This window comes from Pterocles gutturalis, unplaced genomic scaffold, assembly GCF_000699245.1.
Source record: "Pterocles gutturalis isolate BGI_N339 unplaced genomic scaffold, ASM69924v1 scaffold3216, whole genome shotgun sequence".
Lineage (NCBI taxonomy): Eukaryota > Metazoa > Chordata > Aves > Pterocliformes > Pteroclidae > Pterocles > Pterocles gutturalis.
The window spans coordinates 1-15,055 of NW_010102721.1; the positions used below are offsets into that span (position 1 = coordinate 1).

General features: G+C 38.0%; 1 protein-coding gene across 1 annotated transcript; it reads right to left on the reverse strand.

Moving 5' to 3' along the window:
* Nucleotides 1-9,668: 9,668 nt before the first annotated feature.
* Nucleotides 9,669-14,592, reverse strand: COMMD8 (COMM domain containing 8). The gene is made up of 4 exons (XM_010086379.1): nt 14,436-14,592; nt 13,288-13,440; nt 11,436-11,591; nt 9,669-9,744 (listed from the first exon to the last, which is right to left on the reverse strand). Exons 1-4 carry the CDS (start codon nt 14,502-14,504, stop codon nt 9,724-9,726), a joined length of 399 nt encoding a protein of 132 aa, XP_010084681.1. The 5' UTR covers nt 14,505-14,592; the 3' UTR covers nt 9,669-9,723.
* Nucleotides 14,593-15,055: the final 463 nt, after the last annotated feature.

Consider the following 15,055-nt stretch of genomic DNA (forward strand, 5'->3'; position numbering starts at 1 on the left):
TATATTGTTTGCACCAGACACGTACATACCGATTGCAGTTTTCAGTTCTTTGCTCAGGTACTTAAAACTGCCCTGACTAAAAGCATAAATAAAGTAAGTGATAAACATATTTGAAACAATTGCTTCTGGTAGAGACATATAAAACCACAACTGAATGCGAGTAAAATGGATTGCTCTAACTGCACATGAGCACGTTAATGGTATGCTGTGGGGAGTAGGGATTTCCATCTCTGCAATACAGTAAAATAAAATTAATTCTCATCACAAGCATATTACAATAGCTGATAGAACACACATGTACCTATGTGTTTATATGATGAACCCATCATTACAAAACTGTTTTTGAAACTAACCTACAGTACTAAAACTGTATAAAACTGTATGAATTTGACAGAAACAGCAAAATTTTATTTTCACCTTGACTACATGAAAGCTTCAGGTGTCAGGTCACTAGACATTAAAACTCAGTATTTCATAAAGACCATGATCCAAGTTAGAGATAAAATTTGAAAACTCTTACTTTACAAGGGATGAGATAGCTAACTGAATTAAAGGTCCCAGACCAAGGATCGGAGTCAGGATGAAAGACACTTAGAGGCTCAACAGATAATTTCTCACCAATCAGGAAAGTGTATTTTCACTTTGTCAATGCTGTACAGAACATGACTGTCACTGCAACCCCAGGAGCACCTCAGCAGTAGAGCCAGAAAGTACCTGTCTGTCTGGGAAACACCTTGGGCTGGCTGAGAAACTTGTCTAATTACCATTCCTTCCTTGACACAGGTTGATCCCCATGGAAACATGCTTCTTAGCTCACTTGAAATACGAAATGATGTCAGCAGCTCAGACGCGTTCATGAGCCTCCATGACCCCCGAGCCACCACGTACACATACGACAGTGCCAACCCGCAGTACAGAAGAGCCACTTCCAGCAGAGATCTCTACAGTAGGAGTGCTCTGGACAGGCACAGGCTTCATAAAAAAGGACGCTTACAAAGAAGGGCATCCCAGATCAAAGTAAAAATCCCTGATTTGACTGATGTCAACTCGATAGACAAGTGGTCCAGAATGGTCTTTCCCATCACATTTATTCTTTTCAATGTTGTTTACTGGCTGTATTATGTCCACTAACTTATGAGTAATGTGACCATAGACTAACATAACTAGACTTATTTCTTTTCCTTCTTAATTTTGTTAACTCTGAAGAACTGCAGTAGCCATAATGTTACACGTCCAAGGTAAGATGCCCAGCTCTATTGAATACTTCTAGATTTAAGCTTTAAAAAACAAACAAAAAAACCCCCAACCCAAATCCAGCCTCTCTACATTCAGATCAGAATAGTACAGGTCTGCTCTTAAAGAGCATTTTCAGCAAAAGTGCTATTCCTCAAATTTTACAAGAGTTTGTGCATCACCCATGACTTTTCTGTATCTACTTTTATCTTTTTAAGTGGAATAAAAATTAGTCCTACTGTATTTCTTACCATGTATTGGCAGCCCACAGCAGCATGCTTCCAAACAAGACAGTAAAACAACTCAAAGTAGTAGTCATGTCAGTCTTTCAGCACTTAAAGTGTAAAGAAATTTGAAGAAATGACTGTTTGAAGGATTGTAACTATTACATCACACATAATTTCAAAGTTAGTAGTTATACTAGAAAGTATTTCCATAGTGTCTGTGAGAAGTATCAGTCAAGAAGAAGTCAATTCACATTTTTGGAGAGGCAGGGATATTCAAAAGAAAGAAAGGGCAGCAGAGACAAATCCACTGAGTTTCCAACTAAGGAATCGGCTGATTTGATCTAACTGGAATTTTGTTATTTCCACAAAGTAGCAAAGTTGAAACTGATGAGAACAACTGTGCCATCTGTGATTTTGTATTAAAAAGTAGAAAAAAAACATGTTCATTCCTGGAAGCAACTACTGGGGGATACCCCAGCTGAAGAGCGGCCACTTTTCTTGACTCCCAGGTCTCCTGTGGCTGGTGATTGCAACACATTCCCCCAAAAGTTGGCAGATTTCTGGGAACAGGTCTGAAGAGAATTCTGCACACAGCTTCCTACAGATTTCCTTACTCCACTGAGGAAGAGGAGATACGGGTGAGTCTTACAGCACATTGATGATGTTGGCTATGCTGCTCCCAAGGAGTTGCCTCTCACCACCCGGCTGCTTATTGCCTGACACAACCCCAGCCAAGGAGCCATGGGAAAAACGCTAGCAAGCTGCATGCAACTGAGGAGCAAAAGGTCAGTCATCTCCTATCTGTATCAAACCTATTTCTCTATTGCCAGTTTTTTCCTAACAGTGTTTATACTATGTTGCCTAACATAGCATTTTGTTGAAATTGAACTATTATCAGTTAAATTTTATTTTGTATTGAAAGTGTTTCATACTTTTAGGAGAGTCAACATAAACAAGCCAACAGAGTCTATGTAGGTGCCAAGATGACTGTTATCCAAGCCAGCTGGTACAGAAAGAAACATTGATCAGGACAGTAGTCAGCAATACCCACAGTTAGTAGGGAATACAAATGAGCAATGTGGAAAGCTTCTTCACCAGTTCCTCCTTGCCTGGCAATAAAGTCAACTGGTGACCTTATAATCAGTTGACATCACAACTTTTAAATCAGAATATAATAATAAATGAAACACTCCTACATGTTTGTCACATCCTGCAAGACCTGGACCTCCTAACAGATCTGGACCTGCTGCCCCTTCCCTCTGTGCAGCAGGCTTCTGCAGAAACAGTGTGGAATGATAAATCACCAAACAAGAAAGGGAATAGATTTCATTTACTCATTACAAAAAACTATAAGGCTGCAAAATGGCATTTGACATTTCTGGTCTAGAGGGGTTCTTGAGACTATCAGTTTTTCTGTGGGCTCCAAAGTCCCAGTCTCATTCCAAGTTCGTGGAGCACAAAGGTGCTCTTCTCAGCTGTCTTCTCTCTTCTACAACCTTTAACCTCCAGTCTATTAAAGAGTTGCACAATTTTACCAGATTAATCAGCCACTGGGTACAACTTGAGATCATTCAGGACAAATATTAATTCAGTCAAATGGCTCTTCTGAATAGGGTACAACTTGTATGCCTATCCCCACTCTGAAACAATTCAAAATAATTTTTCACCATTTGCACCATATTGGCAACCAAAATAAGAACCAACACACATCATCCCATATGTGACATTTTGATTAATTTTTTAGTCAAATTTAAACAATGTTTAGATCAAGAATATTTTAGTGGCAACTAACAATAATATTTTGGGATCATAAAATAAACAATACACAGAACATATGGAAGTCTTGCATGCTAAGCAAACTGAACTGCAAAAAACAGCCCCAGAAGGAAAACAATAGTTGGGCTGTACATGCGGTCCGTTCCAAACACATGCCCCATTAAATGGTTTTGAATTCAACAAACGGGACTTCACAGAATAAGTCCATGAGAGAATGAACTTGACAGCTTTGTAGTTATACACAGAAATAAACTCAAGGAAAGCAATACATTCTGCAAATGTTCAGCATAAAATACTCTGTGAAAAACAACTGTGAGGGACCCATGGTTTTGCATTACCTGAATTCCCACAGATATTCACAGACAGACCACAGGTCAGTAATTTAACCCAGCTGTTCCAGTGGTGTGGAGGCATTACAACCCCTCCTTACAGCTACAGTGGACATTTAAGAAGAGCCAACATCCAACATGGCATTGAAACAAGAATTTAGGTTAAAAAAAAGGATCCTTTGCCTTCTATTACAAGAACAAAGACCAGCTTTACCAGTCTTCAGCAATTTTTTCTTGCAGACTCCTAGCATCTACATAAACAGTTTCTAGTTCATGGATCATGCAGATAATGATGCACAGATGTTAGACACATGGGCTAAAAGCAGTTACATTGTACTGTTCCAAGCAAAAAAAAAAAAAAAAAAAAAAAAGGGTATGGAGCAGAGCAAGGGCCATTACCAAACCAAGAGCAGTGCAAATGCAAAACTCATTCAGAATGGTATGTTCCAAAATAGCAGGGTCCACCCCTGTGCATCAGGAGCCCTTCAACACATGCCACTGATACAAACCCTAGCCCTGCTGCCAGTTTTGAAGGGCACACACCAAGGCCTGGCTACACGGAGAGGTGGAAGCTACCATCTTGAGTGAGGGAACAGCTGCCAGGTCTTGTCACAAAGTTCTGCAGCAGGGTCTAACAACTCCACCACATACAGAGGAAGAACCACTTACTGTAGGCTGGCAATGTCTTAGCCCAGAGCCAGCATCTCCTGCCTCCCACTGAGCTCCTAATCTGCATGTTTAACCACTAACTGTGGTGAAGAAAACAGACTTTGGCATACAAGCTTGCAAAGCACATTGGGTTGAAACTTAAACCTCTTTTTGAAGCCTCAAAAGAGAATTAAAACCAAAACTTGAGAACAGGGTGTATAGCCATAACTTTCAATTACTTTTAGAAAAAAAGCAGAAGACAACATTCCTCACTTGAGAGTAATAGCTTGGCAGCAAGGAAAAGGCAGTGGTTATTAGAAGCAAAGAATGGAATAATGCATGTGTTAATGGGTTACGCCTATACATTGCCATCTGCAGCTAGAAATTAGTGAGTACAAAAGAAACACAACCTCTTCCCATTGATAGGTTGGAGGCATTTGGCTGGCTTTAAGCAATAAACGTGAGTAATGCTGTAATGCTAAGCTCCATCACTGTTGTACTTTAGTAGTCAGTCTGCCTGCCCTTAGGAACCAGACTTCATGATCATCATAGATAAGGTCCTATTGCTAATTAGATTTCAGCTAAACCCCCTGACAATTTGTGCAGCTGTCTCATGCAATTTGTACTGGAAGTCCTTTTTAGCTGGGTTTTCCCAAGGATATGGGCTTCTACTGTCCCTCAGTGTGCATATTTGTGTGCCTGCCTGGGAGTCTCCCAACAACATTTGAATCCATTGGCAATTTCAACCAAAAGATAGCAGAACAGTAAGGATCTGTGAGGTACTACATTCTTACAAGTTTCAACAAAGCAGCTAGCTGAGCAGAGGACAAAGCTCATGCTAATCCACCCCTTTTCTCCGGCAGAAAGGGACTCAATGAACCCCAACCTTATTAGTTAGAAAAAAATAATACTTTCAGTATCACAGGAATATTTCTGACAACATTCCCATGCTTTATGCTACCACTGAAGAGCACACAAGTTTCCATTTTGGTATTACCTGCTGTTCACCCTTATAGAAAATGTTCTATCCCTTTGTACTGCAAGTGGAGAATTTCTTCAGATAAATTGTGAGGAAAGTCATCCAGAGCTGGGGGCTGTGTTCTGCCAACTGCTTCTGTTTCCCATTATTGCCGAACCTCTGCCCCTTCTCATGAATTCCCATGTACTAAGGATGCATTGCTAACACTGAAAGTGTTTTTAAATGCTTTCTGCATTGAAAAAAGCATAAAAAAACCACATCTGTGATTGTATGTTTCTTCCTACCCCAATAGATATCCATCCTGCGGCCCAAAGAAGGCAGGAGATCACAGAAGAATATTGAATTTCAGCATGTGATGATACTGAAAAGTATATGCACAGGGTGAAAGAATTAAGAGACAAATGAGAAATCTGGCAATTTTTTAAAGGAAGACCAGGTGATTTCAGTCTTCTTACTGTCTTGGAGTGCACAATGAGCTCTAATTATGCTGTCTGCTCTTTTGCCAATCGACGGGGTTAGCACAAAGGACCCAGGCACTAAATTAAAAAAAAAGTAAGCTTATTTTTACTTATGTTTAAAGTGATAAAATAATGAGAAAAATAATACAGTGAGAATAAATTAAAGCAAAATAAGATTAAGCAGCAAAATAATAAGCAAACTACTATAGAAAGCATAAAATAAGGTAATGCATCTAATCATTACTACATAGAATTATCAATAGTGATTAAGAAAGATACATCACCAATTGCCCTAATAATACACTACCATCATCCAAATCTGCAGTTGCTGGGGATCCCTGGAGTCTTTCTGGAGTGGTGTTGAAGTATGTATAAAATATACATTTACAGAGGGAAGCATAGTATATTGCTAATGTAGTTAAAGCATATTTAAAGAAGTAAAAAACTTGGTGGACTATCTTGATGCACCCATTAAAGCATCCTCCAGTACCAGAAGAGTAAAAATCCCTTTTTTTCTGATACTTCATTATAAATATTAATTCACAGCTCAAAGTGGTAACAAAGTGTGCATACTTCAGGATAAGGTTCTTAAAATAACTTTTCAGATAAAAGCATAATCATGTTTCAGTGTGTTTCTTATAAGAAAGGCTTGCACCAGAACTCAGAAATGTTCTACAGGCTTGTACAGATCTTTTAAAAACACAGCTTCTTGACATACACAATTGCTTTGTTGCAAAAGCGGTTTTATTACAGTAGTCACTTCCATACTAACAGTTTGCTGGTCAGATCCAATTCTGATTCACTTTAGTGTGCCAAGATCAAAGCTGAAATGGTTGATCAAGAAAAACATGATTTTTCTGAAATCAAGGGAAGATTTCTGTGAAATGGAGAGAAGTGCAATGAATGCCAGTGGAGGGCAAGTAACATAATTTTTATAATTCACTTTTATATTTTGTATCAAGATATGTTACATTTTCTGCTTCAAATTGCAGGTCTGTTCATGCAATTTGTAAATTTCTGTAGGTGCTTTTTACCTGTTAAAATTAAAACTTCATACAGTGTGTCCATTAGATGTACTGTTTTTGTTAGGACTTTTGGTTCAAAGAGTCTACTGTACAAAATTTTGTTTCTGGTCTTAATTACATGCTTAAGGGGTCTGTACACAGTACCTGCAAAACCACAGAGGTCTCACCAATATATTTATAATGGTTATTTTCCTCTTTTTTTTGCTCATGTGACTGCAGGACTGAGAAGCAAGCTGCTCTGCAGGGCTGAACACATGTCCCTTAAAACAGGACAAAAGGGGAACAGCCACTAGAATTCAGCATGAGTGGGATGCGCCAACACCAAAGCCATTCAATTTACCATAACCAGCTAATTAGAAAGAGGAAGAACACAGAATAATACAGATATGGGCAAAGTGAGCAGATAAGCAAAGACAAAATTATTTGATGTTAATGGAGCATCTTTAAACACCTGCAACTTGGTCTTATTCCTATGCCTTCCGAAGATTTCCCTGATTCCCCCCTTATTCATAGACACAAGTGGCTTTGTACATGATGCTCTTCACATCACAGCCCCTCCATGGCTTTTCTTACCAGTGCAGTTCCTGTATTTCACTCTGGTCCCAGCATACAGTTCCTCCAGAGACTCTGACATATACTGCAGCACTTTGCACTGTATGAAAACCTGGGGGGAAATGCAATGCCCCATTCTTCAGCCCAGAAGGAAGCATGTCAGACTTGACAGACATGCTCCTGGCCACATGAGCTTGTTTTATATGTTTCCACTATTCACTGCCTTTTCACATCTACCTGCACTCATCAAAGTGTATGTTGAAGCTGACACCAGTATAATGGGGTTTGTGAAATCTCTACCTTTTTGCATCAATTTGTCCTGGTGCAGTCCCCACAAACGCCTAATCTGTCACAACTGGAGACCTTGCTTACTCCGGAACTACGTAATTCTCAGAGCAGAGGCAGAACGAAACCACCTTCTGACAGATGGTACAAAGCACAGAGCAGCAAGCACTCTTCTCCGTTCTGTTTGGCCCTTTTCCTTGCCATCTACTGGAGGCCACTTACATGTCTTACAAACAGTTCATTCCTCTGTAGAAATGTAAGGTCAGGATCCATGTTTCAAATGCAATTCCATAACAATTGTGTTTCAGCTGCTAGTTCTCAACTGTGTGTCAATTGGTGCTCCTCCCCCTCTCTAGCCATTCACATGGCCCTTGTTATACCCCCTGCCAAAAACATCATTTTGATGGTTATATCAACAATACTCAAGACTTTCAATAAAGTCTAACACCCACAAAAAAGCAGCTCATTGTATATGCATTACTGTCACATCATAACAGAAACTGTCTTTTTTTAAAAAAGAAAAAATCATTGAAAAATTATTCTTCAGCCTTTCCTGTTCAGTGCTGCAGTAAAGGACAGGACAAATACAGGATGATACTAAAGGTGAAACACAAGCCATATCTGTTAAAGAGATTGCAGTCCCTTCATTGTAAGATATATTTTCCAGTCTTTCATTCCTACAACTCTTAATCCCCTTCTCCACTTTCTGATCTTTCTTGAATTGCTGACACTGAACTACATGCACATCTGACTAAATGTACCAGTACCAAATAAAAGGGAAACAGACTACGTTTTATAGACACACATACATTTAAAAAAAAAATTCTCTGACACAGAAAACTCCTATGCCAGTTTTAGTATTAGAAACATGTATCTAGCAGGCTGTGAAGCCTAGTAAATTTTTTTTTGTAGAGGCCTTTCTGCCACAGACCTTGTCCTCTTCCTCTTTTCTAACCAGTCCTAGGGAAGTCCAACTTTTTGTACAGATGTATCATTTTACACTTTGCTTATATGAAAACCTATGGCACAACAAAATACAGTAGAAGAAACCCAAGACCCCAGATTTTGAAATGGTGAAGATGGTAAGTCATCAACACTTTGCCTTTTTATATGTTTTTATATATACAAACATGCATATGCATACACAGAGAAGTACACATTAGTATTTAGGTAAGCATTACAGATAATTTGCTCTTTACATATGGAAAAATAGTTTAACAAATAGAAAAAAAACATAAAGATTCCTGGTGTATGCTTGTCTAGACAGCTTCTAACTTTTGTTACATACTGCTTTCAGAAAGATTTAGACTACCATTTACCATTCTCTGCTCTGTTATGTGGGCTGGGAATAAATAGCCTTTTCACAGTCTTCATAGTCTTTCCCTCCAGCACTACACCTCCTTTTGAAAACGCTGACATATTTAAGTGAAAAGCCATCAACTAAGATACAAAACCCAAGCTCCCAAGCTAAAAACCCAAACTTTACTCTGACTAAAGCCCCAGTGCTGCTTCTTCAACTTCTGAACACTGGAACAGGTTGTCAACGTCCTTGGAGACACTCAAAAGCCATCTGGACGTGGTCCTGCGCAGCCTGCTCTACATGGCCTTGCTTGAGTAGGGGGGTTGGATAAGATGACCTCCAGAGGTCCCTCCCAACCTCAGACATTCTGTGATTCTGAACTGCTTTTGTTTGTAAAGCTGATTTTTCCCAGCATCTAAAAAGATTCTGAGTTTAGTGAATAATAAATCAAGACAGAACTGACTGCAATTACACACAAAATCAAGTGTTTATTTACAAGTATAAATACATTAATGCTACAAGTACTCTGTCATGTTCTTCATTATCCTGGCACCTTAGATAACATACTATGCAAGTAAGATGCCTTCATTTTACTAGGCACCTGTGCAGTCTCTGCCAAAGTTTAACCAAAACAAACATGGCACACATCATTAAGTGATTATTTTTTGATAGTTCTCTAAATCTTTAGTAGTAAAAGCAACTGTACATTGGATTTATATATTTTTGGCCAAACAGACACAAGATTTTATTATTTTCAAAGGATTAATAGTTTATTTGGTCATAATGGCCTTCTCACTTCAGGATTTTATAGCATAAACAACTTGAGGCTTTGTGGAGAACAATTGGGGTTTTTTTGTTCAAGTCAATCATGGAGCCATCGCCAGCAGATACCGTCAGTGATCTGAATGCCATCATTTCAGTTGCAAGACAACCTTCAAAAAGGAGAAGAGGAATGAGATTAAAGTTGGACGAGACCAAAACTTAAGCAGTCTAGGATAACCAGCTTTTGGCTTTCTGTTACAGCATAATATGCAACTGTATGAACATGTCTTTCCTCTGGAAAATACACCATCCCTCTGTCAGATCTCTTTTACAACCTCGCATGACTATCACTTCCAATAACTTTTTTAGCACTGACTGCACACAAACCACTCCTCAGCTCCCTGTAATCAAAAAGTAGAATGGTAATTTCCAGGTCCAGTGAGATTCCTTCCACACAAAGTAGAACTGAGGGACCATTTCTAGAGTGAATTCCTCCTTATGCGCACATAAAACTAAGTAAGAAGATGACAACATCTCACAGCTTCCATACATACCCTCAAGCAGAAGAAAAGGAGTGTGGAGACTACTGGAGTCTGTCCCAGAAGAATCCTTGTTTGCATAGTGTAGCATTAATGACAAGCTACTATTTTTATTTAGTTTTGGAGGAAAAATCCAGGGGAAAGCAAGCTGTTAAGGGCTCTCATTTCACAAGACCGCCACCTGTATCTGAACTAATGCATTTTTCTCACTGGGAACTGCTTAGTTATTCAAAGGTCTCACAGCCTCATTAAAGCAAGTGGTAGACATAATCTTAGTGTCTTTTTTAATTCAAAATATTACTAGCTTTAATATAATTTAGTATTTAACTCTATAAGCTATAAATCTATTATTTTCAGTTGTTAAATACTGATGAAGATTTTTTCTAAATGTTAGTCTACAGATTCCAGGTATAGCATCATTACATTACATAAAACATCTAAAGAAACCCCTTACTTGCTAAATGTTATGAAGCAACTAGAACCTGCTAACTTCTAAAACATGTTGATACAACACCTTCACATCTATCCTGCAAGATGTTAGAGAATTAAGTCTCCCAGATAACAGACTTAATAGGTATTTGAAGACCTTTTCAGATTAAAAAAAAACAACCCACAACAAAAACCCCACTTTCCTTTGTAACAGAGTCAGAATTAATCCTGAAAGGTAACTGAACAAGGAGGGACTCCAGAGTTTGTAGTTATCACCAGCGTGCAATTCAGATGACACTTCTTCCCCTAACAATTTTTCCTTAAAATCCTCACTTCCCTTAGACTTTTCTATTAAGAAATCTGAGACACTCCAAATAAAGTTTCACTTTAAATTTTCTTCTTGGATTACTGTCTTGGAATCTTTGTAACTTTCTTCCTGATTAACTATGCCATGGAAATTAAAGCACTCAATTGGAACCAAACAACTCTCCCATATGCATTCCCAGCCACGAACTGGGAACATTTGTGAAACCGGAAGAACACAAGTTCTCTCCAATCTTTCTAAATCAACTCTCATCTGACACTTTGTAACTTCATTTGCTTTTCCTCTTATTCTCACAAGACTTTTTAATGGTGGTCTGAAGAGATTATTATGCTTATCAGGATTCTAGTTAATTTTTAAAAAAAAATCTAAACTAAACTGTGCTAAAAAAAAAAAAAAACCTGAAGCCTATCCAAGATAGTCTGCCTTATGTAAGGCTTTCTGTAACTCTAGTCATTTTGACAGTGAATGACTTACTTTGGGTTTCAGCAAGATACCCAGAACAATTTCAGTTAAAAAAAATTCAGTACATGGTAAGTCAGGAACAAAGGATGGTACCAGTAAAAGCTACCTTATTAGCAGCTTCCAGTGCATTTATGAGGTTCTGCAACTCTTCCTTATTCATCTCTATAGAAATTGGCTTAATTTCACCATTTTCTCTCACATCCAAATCAAGATTGAGAAGTGGCATTTGCAGCATGGAGATCTTATCGCTGGAGAGAGCAAGCTATGGAGATTGATGAAACAACAACAAAGCATAAGTTGGAGCCATTAAGTTTTTATTTTTAGTCTTTCATAGCATCACATCTGCACTTTATATTAAATGTGTACTAACAGAACACACAACAACATGACAAAACTAACTTCTCAAAAGTAATCTCTGCAATTTTTGGTTTAGCTTTTATTTCTCTCCTTGTTGTTGGAATTTTTGTTTGTTTGTTAATATCAACAACATACTGAAATACTAAAACCCCTCTTCGTAGAACTACATTTGTTCAAACAATTTGTTAAAATTCCTGGGCTGCTACATTTTTGTGTTCTAAGTGAAAAGAAAGGACACATTTGATTATGGTTCTTTAAAAGTGAAGTATATGAATGCTCAAGTCACCATATTCAAATAGTTCTGGTAATCAACAAGTAGAAAGGGTCTTATAGAAAGGGCAGTTGGGAGAAAGATAGCACCTTTGTGCAGTGTTCAACACTCTGTACAGCTGATCAAACACTGTTTGTCAGATATCCTATTTGACAAACACTGATGAAGACAACAAAATACCAATCCTGCTTTCTTTTTTGTTATTATACTCACTCTAGTATAAAATATATTAAAATCAAACATCAGCTGATAATACTGTAGGTCAGTATTGTACACACCTATCTTATTTATTTAGAGAGCAGAATGCAGTACAGCAGAAGAGAGACAATTAAAAAAAAATCACAACCTGCTCAAGGAAAAAAAGTCATTTTAAAAAAATTAATACAATAGTTCAGACAAGTACCAGAAATTTGTTCTGTCACAAAATAGAAAGAAACTCAAAAATTCCTCCAAAAGAAAAAGTTAAAAGAAACCACAGGCAAAAAACCAAGAGTTCACATAAGTGAAGTTTATATTTTTGTCAGCACTAAATACAGCTAGCCAGAGATCAATCCCCAGCAACAGTTCATCTGGAGCATATTATGATGCCATATTTGCTCTTGCAAAACCCTGTCTACTGTAGGCATTGCTCTTTGATTTCCAAAGCTGTTTGCTACACAAATTATTTAACAGTCTTGTTAAAATGTAAAACTATTTAACAGCTCTACAAATCTGTTTAACAGCACCCATGACTAACTAAACAACATATACTGCTATACTGTTTATATTTTAAGTCTCTGATAGAGCTTAATTTAAAACAGCTGTCTTCATAACCCCCGAGTACCAAACAACTTTAGGCAACAGTTATCACTGACGACTTATCAAAATAAGTCTAAATATAAATTATTTCAAACTAATTATTAAATAATTTTTATTGCAGGACCCTAAAAATTTGAAAAATGTCAGGGAGACATCCTGAATCAGTGTACTGCTCTTAAAATTAAATACCTCTTCTTCCTCTGAGTAAAAATACTGTCTATTCAGGCCTCAAAATCCTAACATTATATGAAAGTTTCCAGTGTTCCTGAACACTCAGTCTCCTTTCAGGAAAGGGATTGGTATTGCAGCTTTAAAAGAAAGAAGGATAAAAAAAAAAGGGGGGGGGAATTTAACTTCCACAGTTTATACAAATTTCTGGCAAGTCTCTGATGTGTTATCATGAATGTCCTTTTCTGAAACCCATAAAAAATGAACCACGCTCCAGAACGAGAAGCCCTAAGGTGACTATATCAATAGTTACTTCTGTATTCTGGAACACTTCCTTCAAACAACATTAAGGCAACACACTCACCTTTAACTGCCAGTCAAAATCTTGCAGCTGGGCAGAAGAGATTGCATTTACTCTTTCCACTAGAGCATTCCTGATTTCTTCCTTTCTGCCTTTTAGACATTTTGTGATTGCTTCTTGATAGTTTGAATTTAACTCATTTATCTGCTGAGCAGCCTACAAAAATAAAAATTGATTGCTTAAACTATGAATCATAGAAATAACATGCACCACGTGTAATAGCTGTGCTCTGTAGATATCCAAGCCTCTACCCAGATAGCTGTGATACTAGATTCCATAGTCTCATCTTTCTTACACTGCCCTCATTTGGGGCTCTCTGTGTTTGACAGTTAAAGTCCACATTTACTACAGCAATGTACAAAGAAAAAATAATTTTCTTGTCATTAAAAGAGACCAGAGAATTGAGGCTTTATTGGCCTTCTTAGATGCCACCCTAAAATAAAAATCACACAAACACCACAGACTTACCTCTGAAGTTTCTGAACATCAGAGTGGAGATAAAAATACATTAGCTTAGCTGAAAGAGACACAGTGATGTACAGACTTTCCTATGCCTACAAAAGTATCTTTCTTTGATCTAGCTACTACCAGGTAGTCAAAATACAAGCAATTGGCAAAACATGAGAATTAAGATTTCTGATAACAGAACAAGTTCTTGCAAGGTTTAAGCATATTGGAATGCCCCGAATTACAGTCCCTGTCCCACATGGTCCTCCATTAACAGTCTAGATTTTTTTTTTTTAATTTATATACGGTCAATATTTTAAAACACTTCAGTGCAGTAGCAATGAACAAAAAAAGTCAAACAAGAGCATAAATTGTTTTTATTGCTAGTGAACAGTAATGACAGGTTACATAAGAAAACAGATTTAATTTGGTGGTACTTATTAATTTAAGGGACTCAAACAGTATTTTAACAAGTAAGTATTATCCGGTGCCATTAAAAAAAAAAAAATCAGTGTCAATTTCACTTTTTCTTTTAAAAGTCTTTGCAGTGTATTTCTAAATGCTGCTCACCTTCTACCTATTTAGGCTGTCTACTACTGTTCAAATGCTACACTATAAAAATGCTTTAGGACTAAATGAACTACAAGACTAACCACTCCAGTATGATCTCTCAAAGTCAAGCCCAATTAGTGATGAGCCCTTACCTCTTCATCAGGTATGTTTTTGCCAACTGCAGTTCTGAAATACGTCATTGTTTCTTCTAAAACCTCCATCCACTCTGACAAGCTCCAAATACTGCTATAATCCTGGTATCGAGGATACGCACGGCCACATATGCCATCAATTATTTTATGAAGGAACTGAAACAATGTGACACATAACTTAAGAACAGGATTCTATCACAGCTAACTTACACCAGATGTAAAACTGATCAGGCAATCCACTTATCACCCTCCCTTCCTTAGGCACTGTCTCAATGCTTCCTCTGAGTGCACAATTCTGAAAAGTCATAAAGATGCAGTCTCTGAATATGAACCGTCCTCCCCTCTCCCCAAAGTCAATTGACAAGCTTTGGCCACTGAAATCACGTGATCCAGATTCACCTTGGACTTACATTTGGACTTTTGTGCATGACTCTAACACACTGCCGAGCAGCAGAGCTGAGAGCACCTCTCTCGCCTCTGCGCTGGGACTGTCCAACTGCCTGTGGGTCTCTCTAGCCTCCCCAACCACTGCCCTCTCGCACTGAGGCCCTTCGGCGTGCCCGGCTTCTTGGCCTGATGCAGTAACTTCAATTCGCGCACCGTAGCGAGGCAAATCCAGC

What these genes read in the sequence shown, in the direction of transcription:
- COMMD8 (XM_010086379.1), bottom strand. Translation starts at nt 14,504, where the DNA reads ATGGAGGTTTTAGAAGAAACAATGACGTATTTCAGAACTGCAGTTGGC. An exon ending in AAAACATACCTGATGAAGAG is followed by an intron (nt 13,441 to 14,435) that starts GTAAGGGCTCAT and finishes TTATTTTTGTAG; the next exon opens with GCTGCTCAGCAGATAAATGA. An exon ending in CACTGGAAGCTGCTAATAAG is followed by an intron (nt 9,745 to 11,435) that starts GTAGCTTTTACT and finishes TCCTTTTTGAAG; the next exon opens with GTTGTCTTGCAACTGAAATG.